At 34.4% G+C, this 22,883-nt stretch overlaps 3 protein-coding genes across 7 annotated transcripts; all 3 read left to right on the forward strand.

The window, feature by feature from the left end:
- Nucleotides 1-270: 270 nt before the first annotated feature.
- On the forward strand, nt 271-3,386 carry LOC125059431 (agrin-like). Of its 2 annotated transcripts, XM_047663856.1 has the most exons (3): nt 271-377; nt 711-761; nt 836-3,386. In XM_047663856.1, exons 2-3 carry the CDS (start codon nt 728-730, stop codon nt 3,265-3,267), a joined length of 2,466 nt encoding a protein of 821 aa, XP_047519812.1. In that variant the 5' UTR covers nt 271-377; nt 711-727; the 3' UTR covers nt 3,268-3,386. The 2 variants fall into 2 exon arrangements, with proteins under 2 accessions (XP_047519812.1, XP_047519811.1); XM_047663855.1 differs by lacking the exon at nt 271-377 and having other exon boundaries at nt 422-761.
- Nucleotides 3,387-4,659: 1,273 nt separating this feature from the next.
- Nucleotides 4,660-16,528, forward strand: LOC125059207 (serine protease inhibitor Kazal-type 5-like). 4 transcript variants are annotated; one of them, XM_047663518.1, is made up of 4 exons: nt 4,660-4,794; nt 4,876-7,401; nt 8,715-10,454; nt 11,768-16,528. In XM_047663518.1, the coding sequence occupies exons 1-4, from the start codon at nt 4,779-4,781 to the stop codon at nt 16,336-16,338; spliced, it is 8,853 nt and encodes a 2,950-aa protein (XP_047519474.1). In that variant the 5' UTR covers nt 4,660-4,778; the 3' UTR covers nt 16,339-16,528. The 4 variants fall into 4 exon arrangements, with proteins under 4 accessions (XP_047519474.1, XP_047519475.1, XP_047519476.1 ...); XM_047663519.1 differs by having other exon boundaries at nt 8,715-11,861; XM_047663521.1 differs by lacking the exon at nt 8,715-10,454 and having other exon boundaries at nt 4,661-4,794; nt 4,876-5,661; nt 13,658-16,528.
- A 4,055-nt stretch (nt 16,529-20,583) lies between these two features.
- LOC125059209 (serine protease inhibitor dipetalogastin-like) lies at nt 20,584-22,822 on the forward strand. The gene is made up of 2 exons (XM_047663522.1): nt 20,584-20,715; nt 21,144-22,822. Exons 1-2 carry the CDS (start codon nt 20,700-20,702, stop codon nt 22,268-22,270), a joined length of 1,143 nt encoding a protein of 380 aa, XP_047519478.1. The 5' UTR covers nt 20,584-20,699; the 3' UTR covers nt 22,271-22,822.
- The last annotated feature ends 61 nt before the right edge of the window (nt 22,823-22,883 follow it).

Consider the following 22,883-nt stretch of genomic DNA (forward strand, 5'->3'; position numbering starts at 1 on the left):
TTTATTAAGTACTTAACGAAGGGTAAAATTATTAACTGAAGTATTTCCGACCCAGTTGTACTTAGGGTCCTTCAAGACAAGAGCGTACCAATTCTTAAAAGGCCGGCAACGCACTTGCGAGCCTTCTGGCCATGTGAGCGTCCATGGGCGGCGGTATCACTGAACCTCAGGTGAGCCTCCTGCTCGTATGCCTCCTATTACATAAAAAATATTATTAAAGATTAATTTAATATTCTATATATACATACTTAATTTCTTTACAATTTTAAAGGAAGCACGACAAAATTGTCGTGCCGTGTTTAATATATAAAATATATTTTAATTGTAATAAAGATAATACCGTTACTATAACGATATCTTTATATTATGTTCGCAGAGTGAGTTCACAGTAGCGATATTGTGTATCTTATGTATTTCATATTATATATTTTGTAATATTTCATTTATTTTTCAACATTATCACATTGGTTTAGTATTTTTGTGAAAAAATAAATAAACTTCCTTTTTTTCCTTGATTTGCATAGATTCTTATTAACTATTCTAATAGCATCATATAGACATAAATAACTTAAACAATTAAAATATAGCATAGTCAAATATAAATACAATTATAAATCAGATCCTACAATCATCTACAATATTAATTGTTATATTTCCGTTTACAATTTGTGCTAAAATTAGTCTGAATAGTGATTATTTGTGCATTTTAGTTTTAGAACTATTCACGATGGCGCGTAAAAAACTTATAGACATCGCACTTGGTGAGTAAAACGAATTAAAATTTTATAAAAATATAGGCAAATGTCTATTAATTTAATATTCTGTCATTTTTCAGGGTTGTATGCAATCCTGTTTATTCAAGCGTATACAACTGAAGCTACTAGAATCCCGCGTCAGTCTTGTATATGCACGAAAATCTATAAACCAATATGCGGGTCAGACGGAAAAACTTACGACAACGACTGCGAACTAAAATGTTTTAATGATGGTATTGTAGAAGGTCCTCTAGTAACCACAAAATATGACGGAGAATGTAAAGATGAGAGCTGTGTTTGTACGAAAATATATCAACCTGTTTGTGGTTCAGACGGAGAAACCTACAACAACGAGTGTCTTTTGAAATGCAAGAACAATGAAAATAAAAACGATACCCTAATAAAAATATCCTATGAAGGCGAATGTAAAAAGGAAGAAACTTGTGTTTGTACTAAAATCTACTTACCGATTTGCGGATCCGATGGAAAAACGTATAATAACGAGTGTTTGCTTAAATGTTATAATGAAGAAAATAAGAAAGACCCTATTGTTACTATAGCATACGAAGGAGAATGTAAAGAAGAAGGGTGCTTCTGCCCGCTTAATGTTGACCCTGTTTGTGGATCAGATGGGAAAACTTACAATAATGAGTGTGAACTGGCATGTTTTAATATCAAAAATAAAAATGATCCAATCACTATTGCATACTCAGGAGAATGTAAAAAGGAAGAAGGTTGTCTATGTTCTAAAATCTACGCACCAGTCTGTGCATCGGATGGAAAAACATATGCAAATGAATGTGAACTAAAATGTTACAATATCGGAAGTAAAAAAGATCCAGTTACTATTGCATACCCAGGAGAATGTAAAAAGGAAGAAGGTTGTCTGTGTTCTAAAATCTATGCACCAGTCTGTGGATCGGATGGGAAAATATATGCAAATGAATGTGAACTAAAATGTTACAATATCGAAAATAAAAAAGATCCAGTTACTATTGCATACCCAGGAGAATGTAAAAAGGAAGAAGGTTGTCTGTGTTCTAAAATCTACGCACCAGTCTGTGCATCGGATGGAAAAACATATGCAAATGAATGTGAACTAAAATGTTACAATATTGAAAATAAAAAAGATCCAGTTACTATTGCATACCCAGGAGAATGTAAAAAGGAAGAAGGTTGTCTGTGTTCTAAAATCTATGCACCAGTCTGTGGATCGGATGGAAAAACATATGCAAATGAATGTGAAGTAAAATGTTACAATATTGAAAATAAAAAAGATATTACAGTGTTTATATCTTATGAAGGTGAATGTAAAGAAGATACCAATTGTTTTTGTCCCACAATTTATCAACCTATTTGCTCTATTGGTGGTATTACGTTTGGGAATGATTGTCTTTTAAACTGCAAAAACAGGGAACTAGAGAAGAATGGTGAAAAACCTTTATTAGTAGTAAGTTACGGTAAATGTTCTGATGATTGTATCTGCTCTGACATTTACGAACCAGTTTGTGGAACTGATGGGAAAACATATCCAAATGAATGTGAACTTATGTGCAATAACAAGGAATTAAAAGATCCAGAAAAATATATAAGTATATCTTATCCAGGTCTGTGTAAAGTAAAATGCGATTGTAAATCTCCGGAAGAAAACGTGTGTGGAAGCGACGGCCAAACTTATAAAAGTCCATGCATTTTAGAGTGTGAAAGTAAACAGATTGAAGAATCTGGCCTAACACCAATTGAAATTGTTAAGAAAGGGGCCTGTACGTACCCATGCAAATGTTTAGATATATATCAACCTGTATGTGGCAGTGATCAAAAGTCTTATAAAAACTATTGTATACTAGATTGTGTTAACAAAAATTTAAGACCACCTTATGAGTATGAAAACACTAAATATATCAATGGCTACGGTAATACCTACAATAATAATTATAGATACAACACTTTTGGATACGCAGATGGACACCTACCAAATTATTATAATCCGTATCGATTCTCTTACGGGGGCAATGGATACGATGACTATTCACACCTCAGATATAAACGCGATGAATATGAAAGTATAGAAATTACTAAAAGCGAAGATAAACAAACAACAGATATAGTTGTTCAAGATAAAACTTCAGGAACAAAAGACGAAGTAATACAATTCCCTATCACTATTAAAAGTATAGGTCTTTGCCAAGAATGTTATTGCTACAATATTTACGATCCAGTCTGCGGAAGTGATGATGAGACATATGAAAATGAATGTGAGCTTAACTGTAAAAACAAAAAACTAAAAGATAAAGAATTAATATTTATAAAAGCAAAGGGTCGTTGTGGACAATGTCACTGCCCTGAAATCTTTGCGCCGGTGTGTGGTAGCGATGGATATACTTATCCGAATATATGCGAATTTTACTGTCAACGAAGTAAAGAAGAAAAGGAAAAGAAAGAAGAAGAGGACAAAGGAAAGGACATATTCGTTAAATACTTTGGCGATTGTCACCCATATTCAAAATATTAAACTCTTATCCTTTTAATACACAAAACGTGAAGAGTGTTAAATGATCGAATCTTACTTTAATAACCGAATAGTTAGAAACTTTATAAGCCAGTACTAATTTAATAAAGTATATGACTTAATTATTATTTTCTTGACGACAATCCTATGGAAAGAATATACATTTAATATTAAAATTTTAGGTTGTACAAATTAAATAGAATTTGGTTTCTGTTTAAGTTTGCGTTTCCAAGCATAGCTCCTGTCCGATTCTAATGATCGAAATGTCAGTAGTTGACAAGATTTTTAAAAGGGTTTCGGAGTAGGTATTTATTAGTGGCTATAAAACCTATACAATTTTAAGTGTTATTATTCTAGGATTTGTGAGAACATATTATACAAGCAAACATATTATTTCGGTCAAAACTCTGAAGAAATTGAACAATTATATTTAATTTAAAAAGGATTTGCTATAACAAAAATGTATGAAATGAAGTCGAATTGTAAGGTTGAAAAATTGTTTTCGATAAAAACAGACATTAAATTTTAAGTAAAGTTCACTTGTCTCGAATAAATTTTTCTTTGTATCAGACAATAAAAAAAATATAATTGTCATTTAAACAGCTGCCCCTATTACTCGGTTTGTTTATAAAGATGTGCATAATATAATGGAAAAAAGATATTGACAAAAAGTAACTTGATTTGTCTTATTATAAATATAAAAACGCCATTGTTTTGCAAATATGTTCACTGAAATAATATGGAAACAAACTAGAACTTTAAAAAGGGTGGACATTTTAAACTCATTTAAAAAGGTTTCGTACATATAGTTTGTCACAAAACAGCTGTGTGATTTAAAATGAGTCTGCTTGCAAATCGTGTCTATCAAGAAATCGTTCTCTTAAATAAATCTGCTTCAACACCTTTACTCTGTAACTTACCAATCTCGACGCTTCGATGTAGTTCTCTATATCCGCAACGCTTACGCCGCAACCTTGGAATCGCGAATAGAAGCTCATTATTGGGATCGAGATCGCTATTGGAAGTTACAGGGTAAGAACGCAGTTGAAAGTTCAGACATGATTTCGCTCTACCCTGCTCTATACAAACTATAGGTTTGACAATATTATATTGTATATCTAAATTAAATAAGCGCAGGTAAATCGTAGGCGTAATGACCGCAAAGAAAAAAATTTGTACAATATTAACTTTTCTATTTTTTAACGGAATAATATGATAAATAGATTTTTAATAAACTTAATTTTGATCGACTTTATAGGAAGACTCTTTTCATTTCTCATCCAGTACATGATTTATTAAATGATAATATTATAAACAAGTAAAGCCAGAATAAGCTATATTGTTGTCTTAAATTAAATATAATAAATTCAGTGTTACTCATGGTATGTTAATATGTATTGTGTGTTTCACGTATAAGTTACCAGTTTAACAAACAACAGATAGTATAAATTAAATTTGGAGTTTTTAATTTGATAGTGCATAATCAGCTTGATGGCGAATTGTTGCTTGACAACATGAAGTCGATACTTTGTGAGTTTGGTTAATCAATTTAATGACCTAATTATAATATTTTTCAGAATGTTTCGTTTAAAATAAATCGTTTTTTTACAGATATTTCAGCCTTACTTTTTATGTCTCATCCAGCATGGAGTACAACCCCTGTTCGTGATCCATGCGTCTGTACTAGAATTTATAAGCCAGTCTGTGGTAGTGACGGCAAGACATACGGCAGCGATTGCGTACTCTCCTGTAAAAATTCAGAACTGCATAAATCACACCATATTAAAAAATTATATGATGGTGAGTGTAAAGAACCATTGCATCCATGCATTTGTCCCACTATCTATCAACCTGTGTGTGGTAGCGATGGTAAAACTTATAACAATGCTTGCGAACTGAAATGTAAAAACGACGAACTGAAAAGAAAAAATCAACCTTGTGTAGAAGAAGTCAGCAAGGGTAAGTGCAAGTCACCTTGTATATGTCCTTTAAATTTGGCACCTGTATGTGGAGATGATGGAAACACTTATAGTAATAAATGTGTACTAGATTGTAAAAACAAAGAAGAAAAATGTAACATAAAAGTAGCTTATACAGGAGAATGTTCTGATTTGTGTCCGTGTCCCGCAAATTTGGCACCAGTTTGTGGAGATGATGGAGAAACCTACAGCAATAAATGTTTACTAGAATGTCGAAACAAGAAGTTGAAACGAGAAGGTAAAAAACTAATTACTATCGCTAGCAAAGGCGAATGCCCTGATATTTGTTTATGCACTGCTGATTATAATCCCGTTTGCGGAAGTGACGGAAACACATATAGTAATAAATGTGTCTTGGGGTGTAAAAATAAAGAACAAAAAAGAAAAGGAGGAAAGCATATAACAGTCGCATATAAAGGAGAATGTTCTGATGTATGTGCATGTCCATTAAATATTGACCCCATATGTGGCACTGATGGAAAAACCTATTCTAATCAATGTGATCTTGATTGTAAAAATAAAAAAGGAAACCAAAATATAACAGTCGCTTATGAAGGAGAATGTTCTGATTTATGTGCATGTCCATTCAACTATGACCCTATATGTGGAACTGATGGCAAAACTTATTCTAATCAATGTGATCTTGATTGTGAAAATAATAAGCGAAAGAAAAATAACCAGCCAATTGTGAAAGTCTTCAGTTCAGGTCCGTGCACTGAGAAATGCATGTGCACTGCAATTTCAGACCCAGTGTGTGGAGATGATGGGAACACGTACACCAATAAATGTGTTCTAGATTGTAAAAATAAAGAAGAAAAGTGTAACATAAAAGTTGCTTATAACGGAGAATGTTCTGATTTATGTCCATGTCCCACAATTTTGCTACCAGTTTGTGGAGATGATGGAGAAACCTACAGCAATAAATGTTTACTGGAATGTCGAAACAAAAAGTTGAAACGAGAAGGTAAAAAACTAATTAGTATTGCTAGCAAAGGCGAATGCCCTGATATATGTGCATGCACTGCTGACTACAATCCCGTTTGCGGAAGTGACGGAAACACATATAGTAATAAATGTGTATTGGGATGTAAAAATAAAGAACAACAAAAACAAGGAGGAAAACATATAACTATAGCATATAAAGGCGAATGCCCTGATGAGTGCACATGCACTGCCGACTATAATCCCGTATGCGGAAGTGACGGAAAAACCTACTCTAATCAATGTGATCTTGATTGTAATAATAAAAAAGGAAACCAAAATATAACAGTCGCCTATAAAGGAGAATGTACTGATATATGCCCATGTCCCACTATTTTGGCACCAGTTTGTGGAGATGATGGAGAAACCTATAGCAATGAATGTTTACTAGAATGTCGAAACAAAAAGTTGAAACGAGAAGGTAAAAAACTAATTACTATCGCTAGCGAAGGCGAATGCCCTGATATTTGTTTATGCACTGCTGATTATAATCCCGTTTGCGGAAGTGACGGAAACACATATAGTAATAAATGTGTATTGGGATGTAAAAATAAAGAACAACAAAAACAAGGAGGAAAACATATAACTATAGCATATAAAGGCGAATGCCCTGATGAGTGCACATGCACTGCTGACTATAATCCTGTTTGCGGAAGTGACGGAAACACATATAGTAATAAATGTGTTTTGGGGTGCAAAAATAAAGAACAACAAAAACAAGGAGGAAAACATATAACTGTAGCATATAAAGGAGAATGTTCTGATGTATGTGCATGTCCTCTAAATATTGACCCCATATGTGGAACTGATGGTAAAACTTATTCTAATCAATGTGTTCTTGATTGTGAAAATAAAAAAGGAAACCTAAATATAACAGTCGCTTATGAAGGAGAATGTTCTGATGTATGTGCATGTCCTCTTAATATTGACCCTATATGTGGAACTGATGGTAAAACTTATTCTAATCAATGTGATCTTGATTGTAAAAATAAAAAAGTAAACCTAAATATAACAGTCGCTTATGAAGGAGAATGTTCAGATTTATGTCCATGTCCCACTAATTTGGCACCAGTTTGTGGAGATGATGGAGAAACCTATAGCAATAAATGTTTACTGGAATGTCGAAACAAAAAGTTGAAACGAGAAGGTAAAAAACTAATTAGTATTGCTAGCAAAGGCGAATGCCCTGATATATGTGCATGCACTGCTGACTACAATCCAGTTTGCGGAAGTGACGGAAACACATATAGTAATAAATGTGTCTTGGGGTGTAAAAATAAAGAACAAAAAAGAAAAGGAGGAAAGCATATAACAGTCGCATATAAAGGAGAATGTTCTGATGTATGTGCATGTCCTCTAAATATTGACCCCATATGTGGCACTGATGGAAAAACCTATTCTAATCAATGTGATCTTGATTGTAAAAATAAAAAAGGAAACCAAAATATAACAGTCGCTTATGAAGGAGAATGTTCTGATTTATGTGCATGTCCATTCAACTATGACCCTATATGTGGAACTGATGGCAAAACTTATTCTAATCAATGTGATCTTGATTGTGAAAATAATAAGCGAAAGAAAAATAACCAGCCAATTGTGAAAGTCTTCAGTTCAGGTCCGTGCACTGAGAAATGCATGTGCACTGCAATTTCAGACCCAGTGTGTGGAGATGATGGGAACACGTACACCAATAAATGTGTTCTAGATTGTAAAAATAAAGAAGAAAAGTGTAACATAAAAGTTGCTTATAACGGAGAATGTTCTGATTTATGTCCATGTCCCACAATTTTGCTACCAGTTTGTGGAGATGATGGAGAAACCTACAGCAATAAATGTTTACTGGAATGTCGAAACAAAAAGTTGAAACGAGAAGGTAAAAAACTAATTAGTATTGCTAGCAAAGGCGAATGCCCTGATATATGTGCATGCACTGCTGACTACAATCCCGTTTGCGGAAGTGACGGAAACACATATAGTAATAAATGTGTATTGGGATGTAAAAATAAAGAACAACAAAAACAAGGAGGAAAACATATAACTATAGCATATAAAGGCGAATGCCCTGATGAGTGCACATGCACTGCCGACTATAATCCCGTATGCGGAAGTGACGGAAAAACCTACTCTAATCAATGTGATCTTGATTGTAATAATAAAAAAGGAAACCAAAATATAACAGTCGCCTATAAAGGAGAATGTACTGATATATGCCCATGTCCCACTATTTTGGCACCAGTTTGTGGAGATGATGGAGAAACCTATAGCAATGAATGTTTACTAGAATGTCGAAACAAAAAGTTGAAACGAGAAGGTAAAAAACTAATTACTATCGCTAGCGAAGGCGAATGCCCTGATATTGTTTATGCACTGCTGATTATAATCCCGTTTGCGGAAGTGACGGAAACACATATAGTAATAAATGTGTATTGGGATGTAAAAATAAAGAACAACAAAAACAAGGAGGAAAACATATAACTATAGCATATAAAGGCGAATGCCCTGATGAGTGCACATGCACTGCTGACTATAATCCTGTTTGCGGAAGTGACGGAAACACATATAGTAATAAATGTGTTTTGGGGTGCAAAAATAAAGAACAACAAAAACAAGGAGGAAAACATATAACTGTAGCATATAAAGGAGAATGTTCTGATGTATGTGCATGTCCTCTAAATATTGACCCCATATGTGGAACTGATGGTAAAACTTATTCTAATCAATGTGTTCTTGATTGTGAAAATAAAAAAGGAAACCTAAATATAACAGTCGCTTATGAAGGAGAATGTTCTGATGTATGTGCATGTCCTCTTAATATTGACCCTATATGTGGAACTGATGGTAAAACTTATTCTAATCAATGTGATCTTGATTGTAAAAATAAAAAAGTTAACCTAAATATAACAGTCGCTTATGAAGGAGAATGTTCAGATTTATGTCCATGTCCCACTAATATGGCACCCGTTTGTGGAGATGATGGAGAAACCTATAGCAATGAATGTTTACTAGAATGTCGAAACAAAAAGTTGAAACGAGAAGGTAAAAAACTAATTACTATCGCTGGCGAAGGCGAATGCCCTGATATTTGTTTATGCACTGCTGATTATAATCCCGTTTGCGGAAGTGACGGAAACACATATAGTAATAAATGTGTATTGGGATGTAAAAATAAAGAACAACAAAAACAAGGAGGAAAACATATAACTATAGCATATAAAGGCGAATGCCCTGATGAGTGCACATGCACTGCCGACTATAATCCCGTATGCGGAAGTGACGGAAAAACCTACTCTAATCAATGTGATCTTGATTGTAATAATAAAAAAGGAAACCAAAATATAACAGTCGCCTATAAAGGAGAATGTACTGATATATGCCCATGTCCCACTATTTTGGCACCAGTTTGTGGAGATGATGGAGAAACCTATAGCAATGAATGTTTACTAGAATGTCGAAACAAAAAGTTGAAACGAGAAGGTAAAAAACTAATTACTATCGCTAGCGAAGGCGAATGCCCTGATATTTGTTTATGCACTGCTGATTATAATCCCGTTTGCGGAAGTGACGGAAACACATATAGTAATAAATGTGTATTGGGATGTAAAAATAAAGAACAACAAAAACAAGGAGGAAAACATATAACTATAGCATATAAAGGCGAATGCCCTGATGAGTGCACATGCACTGCTGACTATAATCCTGTTTGCGGAAGTGACGGAAACACATATAGTAATAAATGTGTTTTGGGGTGCAAAAATAAAGAACAACAAAAACAAGGAGGAAAACATATAACTGTAGCATATAAAGGAGAATGTTCTGATGTATGTGCATGTCCTCTAAATATTGACCCCATATGTGGAACTGATGGTAAAACTTATTCTAATCAATGTGTTCTTGATTGTGAAAATAAAAAAGGAAACCTAAATATAACAGTCGCTTATGAAGGAGAATGTTCTGATGTATGTGCATGTCCTCTTAATATTGACCCTATATGTGGAACTGATGGTAAAACTTATTCTAATCAATGTGATCTTGATTGTAAAAATAAAAAAGTAAACCTAAATATAACAGTCGCTTATGAAGGAGAATGTTCAGATTTATGTCCATGTCCCACTAATTTGGCACCAGTTTGTGGAGATGATGGAGAAACCTATAGCAATAAATGTTTACTGGAATGTCGAAACAAAAAGTTGAAACGAGAAGGTAAAAAACTAATTAGTATTGCTAGCAAAGGCGAATGCCCTGATATATGTGCATGCACTGCTGACTACAATCCAGTTTGCGGAAGTGACGGAAACACATATAGTAATAAATGTGTCTTGGGGTGTAAAAATAAAGAACAAAAAAGAAAAGGAGGAAAGCATATAACAGTCGCATATAAAGGAGAATGTTCTGATGTATGTGCATGTCCTCTAAATATTGACCCCATATGTGGCACTGATGGAAAAACCTATTCTAATCAATGTGATCTTGATTGTAAAAATAAAAAAGGAAACCAAAATATAACAGTCGCTTATGAAGGAGAATGTTCTGATTTATGTGCATGTCCATTCAACTATGACCCTATATGTGGAACTGATGGCAAAACTTATTCTAATCAATGTGATCTTGATTGTGAAAATAATAAGCGAAAGAAAAATAACCAGCCAATTGTGAAAGTCTTCAGTTCAGGTCCGTGCACTGAGAAATGCATGTGCACTGCAATTTCAGACCCAGTGTGTGGAGATGATGGGAACACGTACACCAATAAATGTGTTCTAGATTGTAAAAATAAAGAAGAAAAGTGTAACATAAAAGTTGCTTATAACGGAGAATGTTCTGATTTATGTCCATGTCCCACAATTTTGCTACCAGTTTGTGGAGATGATGGAGAAACCTACAGCAATAAATGTTTACTGGAATGTCGAAACAAAAAGTTGAAACGAGAAGGTAAAAAACTAATTAGTATTGCTAGCAAAGGCGAATGCCCTGATATATGTGCATGCACTGCTGACTACAATCCCGTTTGCGGAAGTGACGGAAACACATATAGTAATAAATGTGTATTGGGATGTAAAAATAAAGAACAACAAAAACAAGGAGGAAAACATATAACTATAGCATATAAAGGCGAATGCCCTGATGAGTGCACATGCACTGCCGACTATAATCCCGTATGCGGAAGTGACGGAAAAACCTACTCTAATCAATGTGATCTTGATTGTAATAATAAAAAAGGAAACCAAAATATAACAGTCGCCTATAAAGGAGAATGTACTGATATATGCCCATGTCCCACTATTTTGGCACCAGTTTGTGGAGATGATGGAGAAACCTATAGCAATGAATGTTTACTAGAATGTCGAAACAAAAAGTTGAAACGAGAAGGTAAAAAACTAATTACTATCGCTAGCGAAGGCGAATGCCCTGATATTGTTTATGCACTGCTGATTATAATCCCGTTTGCGGAAGTGACGGAAACACATATAGTAATAAATGTGTATTGGGATGTAAAAATAAAGAACAACAAAAACAAGGAGGAAAACATATAACTATAGCATATAAAGGCGAATGCCCTGATGAGTGCACATGCACTGCTGACTATAATCCTGTTTGCGGAAGTGACGGAAACACATATAGTAATAAATGTGTTTTGGGGTGCAAAAATAAAGAACAACAAAAACAAGGAGGAAAACATATAACTGTAGCATATAAAGGAGAATGTTCTGATGTATGTGCATGTCCTCTAAATATTGACCCCATATGTGGAACTGATGGTAAAACTTATTCTAATCAATGTGTTCTTGATTGTGAAAATAAAAAAGGAAACCTAAATATAACAGTCGCTTATGAAGGAGAATGTTCTGATGTATGTGCATGTCCTCTTAATATTGACCCTATATGTGGAACTGATGGTAAAACTTATTCTAATCAATGTGATCTTGATTGTAAAAATAAAAAAGTTAACCTAAATATAACAGTCGCTTATGAAGGAGAATGTTCAGATTTATGTCCATGTCCCACTAATATGGCACCCGTTTGTGGAGATGATGGAGAAACCTATAGCAATGAATGTTTACTAGAATGTCGAAACAAAAAGTTGAAACGAGAAGGTAAAAAACTAATTACTATCGCTGGCGAAGGCGAATGCCCTGATATTTGTTTATGCACTGCTGATTATAATCCCGTTTGCGGAAGTGACGGAAACACATATAGTAATAAATGTGTATTGGGATGTAAAAATAAAGAACAACAAAAACAAGGAGGAAAACATATAACTATAGCATATAAAGGCGAATGCCCTGATGAGTGCACATGCACTGCCGACTATAATCCCGTATGCGGAAGTGACGGAAAAACCTACTCTAATCAATGTGATCTTGATTGTAATAATAAAAAAGGAAACCAAAATATAACAGTCGCCTATAAAGGAGAATGTACTGATATATGCCCATGTCCCACTATTTTGGCACCAGTTTGTGGAGATGATGGAGAAACCTATAGCAATGAATGTTTACTAGAATGTCGAAACAAAAAGTTGAAACGAGAAGGTAAAAAACTAATTACTATCGCTAGCGAAGGCGAATGCCCTGATATTTGTTTATGCACTGCTGATTATAATCCCGTTTGCGGAAGTGACGGAAACACATATAGTAATAAATGTGTATTGGGATGTAAAAATAAAGAACAACAAAAACAAGGAGGAAAACATATAACTATAGCATATAAAGGCGAATGCCCTGATGAGTGCACATGCACTGCCGACTATAATCCCGTATGCGGAAGTGACGGAAAAACCTACTCTAATCAATGTGATCTTGATTGTAATAATAAAAAAGGAAACCAAAATATAACAGTCGCCTATAAAGGAGAATGTACTGATATATGCCCATGTCCCACTATTTTGGCACCAGTTTGTGGAGATGATGGAGAAACCTATAGCAATGAATGTTTACTAGAATGTCGAAACAAAAAGTTGAAACGAGAAGGTAAAAAACTAATTACTATCGCTAGTGAAGGCGAATGCCCTGATATTTGTTTATGCACTGCTGATTATAATCCCGTTTGCGGAAGTGACGGAAACACATATAGTAATAAATGTGTATTGGGATGTAAAAATAAAGAACAACAAAAACAAGGAGGAAAACATATAACTATAGCATATAAAGGCGAATGCCCTGATGAGTGCACATGCACTGCTGACTATAATCCTGTTTGCGGAAGTGACGGAAACACATATAGTAATAAATGTGTTTTGGGGTGTAAAAATAAAGAACAACAAAAACAAGGAGGAAAACATATAACTGTAGCATATAAAGGAGAATGTTCTGATGTATGTGCATGTCCTCTAAATATTGACCCCATATGTGGAACTGATGGAAAAACCTACTCTAATCAATGTGATCTTGATTGTATAAATAAAAAAGGAAACCAAAATATAACAGTCGCTTATGAAGGAGAATGTTCTGATGTATGTGCATGTCCTCTAAATATTGACCCCATATGTGGAACTGATGGAAAAACCTATTCTAATCAATGTGATCTTGATTGTAAAAATAAAAAAGATAAATCTAACATAAAAGTAGCATATAAAGGAGAATGTTCTGATGTATGTGCTTGTCCAAAAAACTATGATCCTATATGTGGAACTGATGGAAAAACTTACTCTAATCAATGTGATCTTGATTGTAAAAATAAAAAAGAAAAATGTTACATAAAAGTAGCATATAAAGGAGAATGTTCCGATGTATGTGCATGTCCATTGAACTATGACCCTATATGTGGAACTGATGGAAAAACCTATTCTAATCAATGTGATCTTGATTGTGAAAATAATAAGCGAAAGAAAAATAACCAATCTATTATCCATCTAGCTTATAAAGGGGAGTGTGAGGACGGTTGTTTCTGTATAGAAGTTTATCAACCAGTGTGTGGCAGCGACGGCAAAACTTATGGAAATAGCTGTAAGCTGGGGTGTAAAAATAAAGAACTAGAAAGAAACAATCAAACTACTATACGCCAAGTTTATGAAGGAGAGTGTGACGAAGGTTGTTTCTGTATAGAAGTTTATCAACCAGTGTGTGGCAGCGACGGCAAAACTTATGGAAATAGCTGTAAGTTGGGGTGTAAAAATAAAGAACTAGAAAGAAACAATCAAACTACTATACGCCAAGTTTATGAAGGAGAGTGTGACGAAGGTTGTTTCTGTATAGAAGTTTATCAACCAGTGTGTGGCAGCGACGGCAAAACTTATGGAAATAGCTGTAAGCTGGGGTGTAAAAATAAAGAACTAGAAAGAAACAATCAAACTACGATACGCCAAGTTTATGAAGGAGAGTGCGACGAAGGTTGTTTCTGTATAGAAGTTTATCAACCAGTGTGTGGCAGCGACGGCAAAACTTATGGAAATAGCTGTAAGTTGGGGTGTAAAAATAAAGAACTAGAAAGAAACAATCAAACTACTATACGCCAAGTTTATGAAGGAGAGTGTGACGAAGGTTGTTTCTGTATAGAAGTTTATCAACCAGTGTGTGGCAGCGACGGCAAAACTTATGGAAATAGCTGTAAGCTGGGGTGTAAAAATAAAGAACTAGAAAGAAACAATCAAACTACGATACGCCAAGTTTATGAAGGAGAGTGCGACGAAGGTTGCTTCTGTATAGCAGTTTATCAACCGGTGTGTGGCAGCGACGGCAAAACTTATGGAAATAGCTGTAAGCTGGGGTGTAAAAATAAAGAACTAGAAAGAAACAATCAAACTACGATACGCCAAGTTTATGAAGGAGAGTGCGACGAAGGTTGTTTCTGTATAGAAGTTTATCAACCAGTGTGTGGCAGCGACGGCAAAACTTATGGAAATAGCTGTAAGTTGGGGTGTAAAAATAAAGAACTAGAAAGAAACAATCAAACTACTATACGCCAAGTTTATGAAGGAGAGTGTGACGAAGGTTGTTTCTGTATAGAAGTTTATCAACCAGTGTGTGGCAGCGACGGCAAAACTTATGGAAATAGCTGTAAGCTGGGGTGTAAAAATAAAGAACTAGAAAGAAACAATCAAACTACGATACGCCAAGTTTATGAAGGAGAGTGCGACGAAGGTTGCTTCTGTATAGCAGTTTATCAACCGGTGTGTGGCAGCGACGGCAAAACTTATGGAAATAGCTGTAAGCTGGGGTGTAAAAATAAAGAACTAGAAAGAAACAATCAAACTACGATACGCCAAGTTTATGAAGGAGAGTGCGACGAAGGTTGTTTCTGTATAGAAGTTTATCAACCAGTGTGTGGCAGCGACGGCAAAACTTATGGAAATAGCTGTAAGCTAGGATGCAGAAACAAAGAACTGGAAAAAAATCATCAGCCAACTATCTGCCAAATTCATGAGGGAGCATGTGATGACGGATGCGATTGCAATGCTGCAGTTCAGCCGGTTTGTGGTAGCGATGGACAAACTTACATAAATGAATTTGAATTGTCTTGTGTAAGTAGAAATTTGGTTGAAAACGGTTTATCTCCTTTAACTGTTTTTAATCGAGACCTTTGCCAATACCCGTGTAGATGTTACAATAGTATCATTCCTGTTTGTGGAACCGATAACAAATCGTACCAGAATCTTTGCGTTCTACAATGCGCCAGTCGCAACAACCAAGAACTAAAAATCGGTTTGCAGTACAGAGGAGCATGTCAGAGTTGTTCCTGCCCAAAAATATATGAACCAGTTTGTGGAAGTGACGGCAACACATATGATAACGAATGCAAACTAAACTGTGAAAGTAAGAGAGTTGAAAAATTGGGTCAACACTTATATGTCGCTTATAGAGGCGAATGTGAATGCTTTTGTCCTGATATCGACGATCCAGTTTGTGCAAGCGATGGAAACACATATGGTAACAAATGCGCCCTTGACTGCGAAAACAAAGTACGTAGTCGTCATAACGAAAAGCCTCTAACTATATCGTATCAAGGACAATGTCATGCATACAATTATTTCAACTGCGATGCCTGTCCCCACCTGTTTCGCCCCGTATGCGGTGACAATGGCATCTCCTATTGGAACATTTGTTTCTTGTACTGCGACGCCGTTAATAATGTAAAAAATAAAAGATCACCAGTTAAGTTTTGTGATCTTGGCCCTTGTTAACTGCTTCTATTCAATCACGCAATCATTGATAATTGTTTAACTACATAATTACTTTATTTAATCTAGTATAATAATTTGTATTGAGTTTCAAATTTAATGCGCAGTTAGGGCAATACATATTACGAAATCAATAAACAATACTTAATGTTATGTAGAATTGTTGAAATCAATAAAATCATTTGTTTATTTATTTTCTATCTTTACTGTCTCTAGTATATTACCGAAGCGAAAGGAACGTCTTTTCCTTTCCTTAATCTATTCCTTTCCTTTCCTAATCTATTCCTTTATCTTTTCCTATATCTTAATCTACATATCGTTTAAATAAATAAGCTTATTACATTTAACTCTATTAGTCTATTTTATTTATTTCGAATTCTAGTTTAGTCACTTATCTATTATATAAGTCTTCCACTACGAATAATTTGTGAAATAACATTTATGAGAGCTATGCGCTGTAGTGTTGAAAAATCCCTATAATATTTAACTTGATATTAATTCAATATCAGTTTAAATTACGCAGTAAAATTATACATAAAAACGTTTAACATTTGATTACACTTATGCATACGGTAACTTTTATGCTCGCCTTACACTGAGTGTTGAGCGAGAAATAGTTGACCGGCGTCACGAGTATAGCGGAGTCCGTAATGGGTCCGTTCCGCTTGCAGTGGAAGGCGGGCATTATAATTTAAAACATCGTTAGTTAATCCCTTGTTATATCACTGTGATATTTTCTCTCAATTAAACTGAACGTAATGAAAAAAAAGTTAATAAAGCTTTGGCTTTATTATTAATAGCGGAAAACTAAATACAAAAGGCCATAGACTACAGAAATGGTGCCCTAAAAATAATAATGGTATACTGCTTATAAATCAGTAGGTATTTGTCGTGGCATTTAATTCAGCAATAATTTAATTTTTTTCTTTGTTCGATATTCAAATGTTACGAACCGTGATTTTATAAAATAAAATGCTTTAATTTTAACCATAAGAATATAGCAAGTGTAAATACATAAGCATCTAAAATTACACGAAAATGTTAAATACCTAGGCAAGAGCACACTGCACCGATATCCAAAAAAAATCCTAATTATATCATCAAATTCCTTAGATAAATAGGCATTTTATTCACTCTACAATACCAATCAATAGAAATAAGATATTGTTATTTAATATTTTTAGTGCATTTCGGAGTCGAAATGTTATTAATTCTATTTTTGAAGATGCCTACGGCTTTGGACATAATTTAAAAACAACATTCGAATAATAATAGAATTTATGTTACACTTAGTGTAAGAGAATAATAATAAATATTTGTTTATTTAATTTTTCAAATGTAAACTGAACTTTATTGACTATAATGACTCCTTTTCCAGTCTTTGATTATTTAATTGTAATTAATTATTTGCATGCAATCAAAAACTATTTTAATAATGCCAAAGAAGTATACGCGCGTACATAAGTACACGCACCCTTTTTTGTGACTGAGTGATCGAGTATAATGTGTAACTACATGTAAGGTCTCAGGAGCTCAATCTCTGCAACTCTGCGTAAGGTGTGTTCATAAGCCAATCCTTTAAGCCTTTATTTTTAATTGTGGACGGGTAGATATTAAGCAGTCTATTTAATTTATAATGAGCAGTGTTCAGCGTGCGACTCTCATCCCTGAGGTCGTAGGTTCGATCCTCGGCTGTGTACCAATGGACTTTCTTTCTATGTGCGCATTTACATTCGCTCAAACGGTGAAGGTAAACATCGTGAGGAAACCGCCTTGCCTTAGACCCAAAACGTCGACGGCGTGCTTCAGGCACAGAAGGCTGCTAACCTACTTGCCTATTAAATTAACAAATGATCATGAAACAGATCCAGAAATCTGAGGCCCAGACCTAAAACTCGTAGCGCCATTGATTTTTTTTTTATATTTAATTTATTATAACGAGTAGATGTATGTAGTCTGCCTGCATATTGCGTCATTATATACAATATACATCTAAAAACTTATTGGTTGTAGTCGGCCACAGAGGAAATCTAGCGCACGTTTTTGTTACAACGGGATGGACTACGGCGAACGTGTAGGTTCATGTACTTGTTATTGTAACTGCAATTTTCACTAGAATTTCACAATTGAAATAAGATGTCTATGGTTCTAAAGAATTTAACTGATTTAAACATTTCTACCTAAAACGCTTTATTTAGTTGCAACCAGAGCTAGTTAGGCATTCTCACAAGCATTTTAGCACTTAATAATTTATTTATTGTTTATTGTTATACACTCACAATATATAGTTAAAAATATATATTACAAAATGAAAGGATTCCCCTGCCACACAAGTGTACGAGTTCCGTACGATATAATAATTAATTATTTTGTTGCCTTTAGGACGTTAAAATTTATTTAACGAATTTAAACGATTGAGGATACTATATATAGACTATAACACATCGTGGATGACACCTATTACACCTTAGTTATTAAATGTTGAGGTTTTAGCTCAGATTTTCTGTAAATAACAATTATTTGATCTAGAAAGCAAAGAGCTTATTTATTTGCATATCTATAAATTGAAAATGGAGAGAATTAAATAACAAATTAAGAAGTCATTTCTATTAAAGGTCGGTTATCGAAAGCTGGCAGGTTCACAATACACACACTAATGCAATTTCACCTACAGCATGTTTCAAAATATGATTTTTTTGCCATGCTATACATTTTAGTCCACTCTGGTTTTAGTAAGGTTGGGTGGGTTGTAAATAAATAAAAATGTGTCAAATACATATAAATATTAGGTGCATACGAGGGTGGATCCAAAAGTTCTAAGCCCGACCAAGAACGTGAAAGAGTAGTTTGTGTAAATAATTTTTCATTTTTCGACATAAACTCCATCTAGATCAACACACTTCACTTTTACTTCACTAACTATTCTTCCAATACTCCCCTTAGAAACCCCAGTCGCATCTGATGTCAAATTAAATATAACATTTTTTCATTAAACTGTTTATATTAAGATGCTTAAAATAATTAAAAACATTGTGCACCATTTCACGAGATTGCCCTGGTAATGTTTGAAAAAAGATCAACATGTATAAAATAATAATAATATTAAACAGTAAAGATCAACATAAACAGTAGCAAAACAAAAACAATAACTGTCTCTTTTATACTCATAAGCTTGACCGAGCGCGAGAGAGACGGACAGTCTTTTCGTGATGTATTTGTGATTGTATTTCAGTTTGACATCACGTCTCGCGCTTATTCACAGACACTACACAAGCACAAAGTGTAAATGTGTTGAAGCCGCCAGCTTTAGATAACATACCTATATAAACAATTGATGAAGCAGGTCCTTAAAAAGCTCGTCAATTAATCTAAAAAAATATTCCTAAAATACACAAAAATCTCCAAGCTTTACAGATTCTAAAATTGAATGCATGTAAATGCAGAACAGCAATGCAAAGTATATTATCGCGTAAATCTTAATTTCCAAAATAGATAGTCATTACCGGTGACCCCAGAGTTTGTACTACGCTTTACGAATTTTTACTCGCTCTACGACTAAGTGTCGCAATACAATAAGGAAATGCTGCCAGCGTTTAAGGTACACGGCCACAGTGCCAAACTTTTTAAATTTGTTTTAATTTTCTATTTATCAATTTTTATCTATTAATATTGTTTAGGTTGTTGTGTGTTGGAAATAAATTATACCATTTAAATTTTCCAAAATATATGTAAATAATAAATATTAAATATTTTTTGTTAGGATAAAGATTTAAACAGAGATTTTTAAAGATTACCGTTATCCCTTTATATAGATTATGATATGACTTTTTACATTTCTTAATCATTCCAGCTTGAAAGTGAGCCATCTAAGTAGAATATCATACTATTCAGTAGTGAGCCTTAAAACTCGTAGATAGCTGTAATTAATATGCAAATTACCTCCAAGACCGGTTTAACATGACACAGTTAAATATATTGTAAATTAAGAAAGATAAGTACGTTAATAGAAAATTGCGTATGTTTTGTTTGACTGTTTATGCACTGTACTAAAATTAACAAGAATTTATTACTTCCGCCCGTATAAAACTATTTTTTAACTTTAAGGTCACATAGTAGTTTATGAAGAACACATTTAAATGCATACAATATTGATATGTTACATGAGCAATATATACCAAAACAACGTTATTATATATTTAATCGAAGATATCCGTATAAAGTAGAAATGCTAAAATTTCGCTATCACTTTAATTGTCAGCCTTAAATGGCGACATTTAAATAATAAGATAATTTGTTTCGTATATAAAATAAAGATACGACAGTTTTAATGAAATTCCAATTCCTTAATTGGAACAGCAAGAATCATGTCTAAACACAACTGTGAGTATAAAAATATATTATACGGGAATTAAGATTGGTGGCGGTTTTTGTATGTATAAGTTCAAATAAAACACTTTGTTTGAAGCTGGGTAACAACTGACTTTAATGGTTTAAAATATGAGCTATAACTAACATACAATTAGGGGTAGTGGGGTTGCGGCGCTAACAAAAACTAACTTGACTTATTGAAGAGTTCGTAAATCTAAGTGGCACTTATGTTATTGGACAATATCGGAAACGAGAATGTTATTACAACTTATAAGTGTAGTAAAAACTAAAGGGCTCATATTGACTTCAAATGTGCGATAATTGTTTACGCTTTTAAATATTAACTATTATACGTATATATATTAAATATATATTTGCAATTTAACTAATGTTGGGTTACATAAGTCGGGATTGATCTCATTTTATTTTAATTGTTCCAGGCATTGTTTTATTAGTATTCATGCATAGCGTATCTACCCTGGCCAATACGCAGAAGGTAACTCAACCTTTGCTGGTGTGTCCCTGTGAATACAACTATAACCCCGTCTGTGGGGCTGATGGCATCACCTACATAAACGAATGTGTGTTTAATTGCACCAGCAATCGTAGTATACAGGATGGAAAAGGGCCCATATATAAAGCAAATAACGGGGAATGTAAAACCTGCTTCTGTCAAAATTTCAACCTTCCCGTCTGCACCATGGAAGGGCTCACCTTCCCGAACGAATGTGAACTAGCGTGTGAAAATTTTAAACGTCTTTATGCAGGTCAATCATTCTATAATTTAGCCTACAGAGCTGGCTGCATCGGCCCGTCAACGGGATGTACGGATATCGCAGCTCCAGTCTGCGGTACAGATAACATTCTTTACAGAAACAAGTGTGTTCTTGAAACTGCTAACTCTATAAGCTTGAAACGAAAGGGACCTTCGATCCAAATAAAGAACAACGGGGCCTGTCTGGAAAGCTGTTTATGCCCACTTGAACATCAACCGGTGTGCGGAAGCAACGGATATTACTACGAGAACGTCTGTTACCTAACATGTCAAAATAAACTAAATTACTGCTCTAAGCATCCAGCAATTTCACCAGCCCCGAAAAGTGTTTGCGAGCAATGCTATTGTAACGAAATCAATAACCCTGTATGTGGAAGCGATGGTAGAACTTACAAGAATCCTTGCGAATTCAACTGTGAAGCAAAGAGACGAGGAAACACTTACTTAACCATTACTAAGTATGGAACATGTTCGGGTTGCGGTTGTACTGATAGATACATTCCCGTCTGCGGTACAGACCAACAGACCTATACGAATGAGTGTCAGTTAAAATGTAGCAATAGCAAGAGGGTGGATGGCTATCGGATAAGTGTCTGGCACTCAGGTGAGTGCCAACCGACTGGGTGCACTTGTAACATAACCTGCCCGCCCGAATATGAACCAGTTTGCGGTACAGATGGAAAGTCGTACTGGAACTTATGCTGGCTGAACTGCAACGCCGATTGCAAGGAGAGAAATGAAAATACAGGACACACACTGTTCGTCCAAAAACCTGGATCTTGCGTGATATAAAAACCTATGTAGTATAAGAATACGTTTGATAAGAAATTAAGTTTGTAAAACTAATAATATATTCTAGAGTGCAACTGCAAAATAGCTATTATTTTCTAAACCTTCATGGTTAATCAACGCTTAAAGCGTACGCGAACTCGATAAGTTTCTAACAGTAACACGATATGAATATAAAATACAAGCAAAGTTTAAAACAGGAGGTAAACCCGAGCTTCCAGGAAGCGTTACAAAGCGGGCAAAGCTTAGCAGCCACTTGCGTCCCTAGTTAGCGCCTTTGTGACGAGGCCGGGCAAAGAGCGACTCAAGGTAAAATGAGCTGCTGTTTTGAAGGCATCTTTAATTTAAAACGATGTCAAAATGTAATATCGCTTAAAATACACCTGGTTTATACAATAGTTTAAAATTGAATTTAAAACCTTTTTAAATTTATATTAGTCTATATTACTAAAGCAAACAAGGTTTAGGAATAACAATAGTTGCAGAAGGTTCTATTTATTGTTTAGATTACGTCATTATATTGGTCGTGTTGAAAATAAAATTTCTGAATATTTATCGTATTGTATATTTGTATATTTATCTTCTGAAAGTAGTCTAATTTAACAATAGATTAAAC

Source organism: Pieris napi, chromosome 19, assembly GCF_905475465.1.
Source record: "Pieris napi chromosome 19, ilPieNapi1.2, whole genome shotgun sequence".
Lineage (NCBI taxonomy): Eukaryota > Metazoa > Arthropoda > Insecta > Lepidoptera > Pieridae > Pieris > Pieris napi.

Excerpts from the sequence above, each read along its gene's own strand:
- LOC125059207 (XM_047663518.1), top strand. Across the intron at positions 7,402-8,714 it reads AATTAGTATTGCTAGCAAAG|GCGAATGCCCTGATGAGTGC; the intron begins GCGAATGCCCTG and ends TAGCATATAAAG. Across the intron at positions 10,455-11,767 it reads AATTAGTATTGCTAGCAAAG|GCGAATGCCCTGATGAGTGC; the intron begins GCGAATGCCCTG and ends TAGCATATAAAG.
- LOC125059431 (XM_047663856.1), top strand. The coding sequence starts at position 728 with ATGGCGCGTAAAAAACTTATAGACATCGCACTTG. Across the intron at positions 762-835 it reads ACTTATAGACATCGCACTTG|GGTTGTATGCAATCCTGTTT; the intron begins GTGAGTAAAACG and ends GTCATTTTTCAG.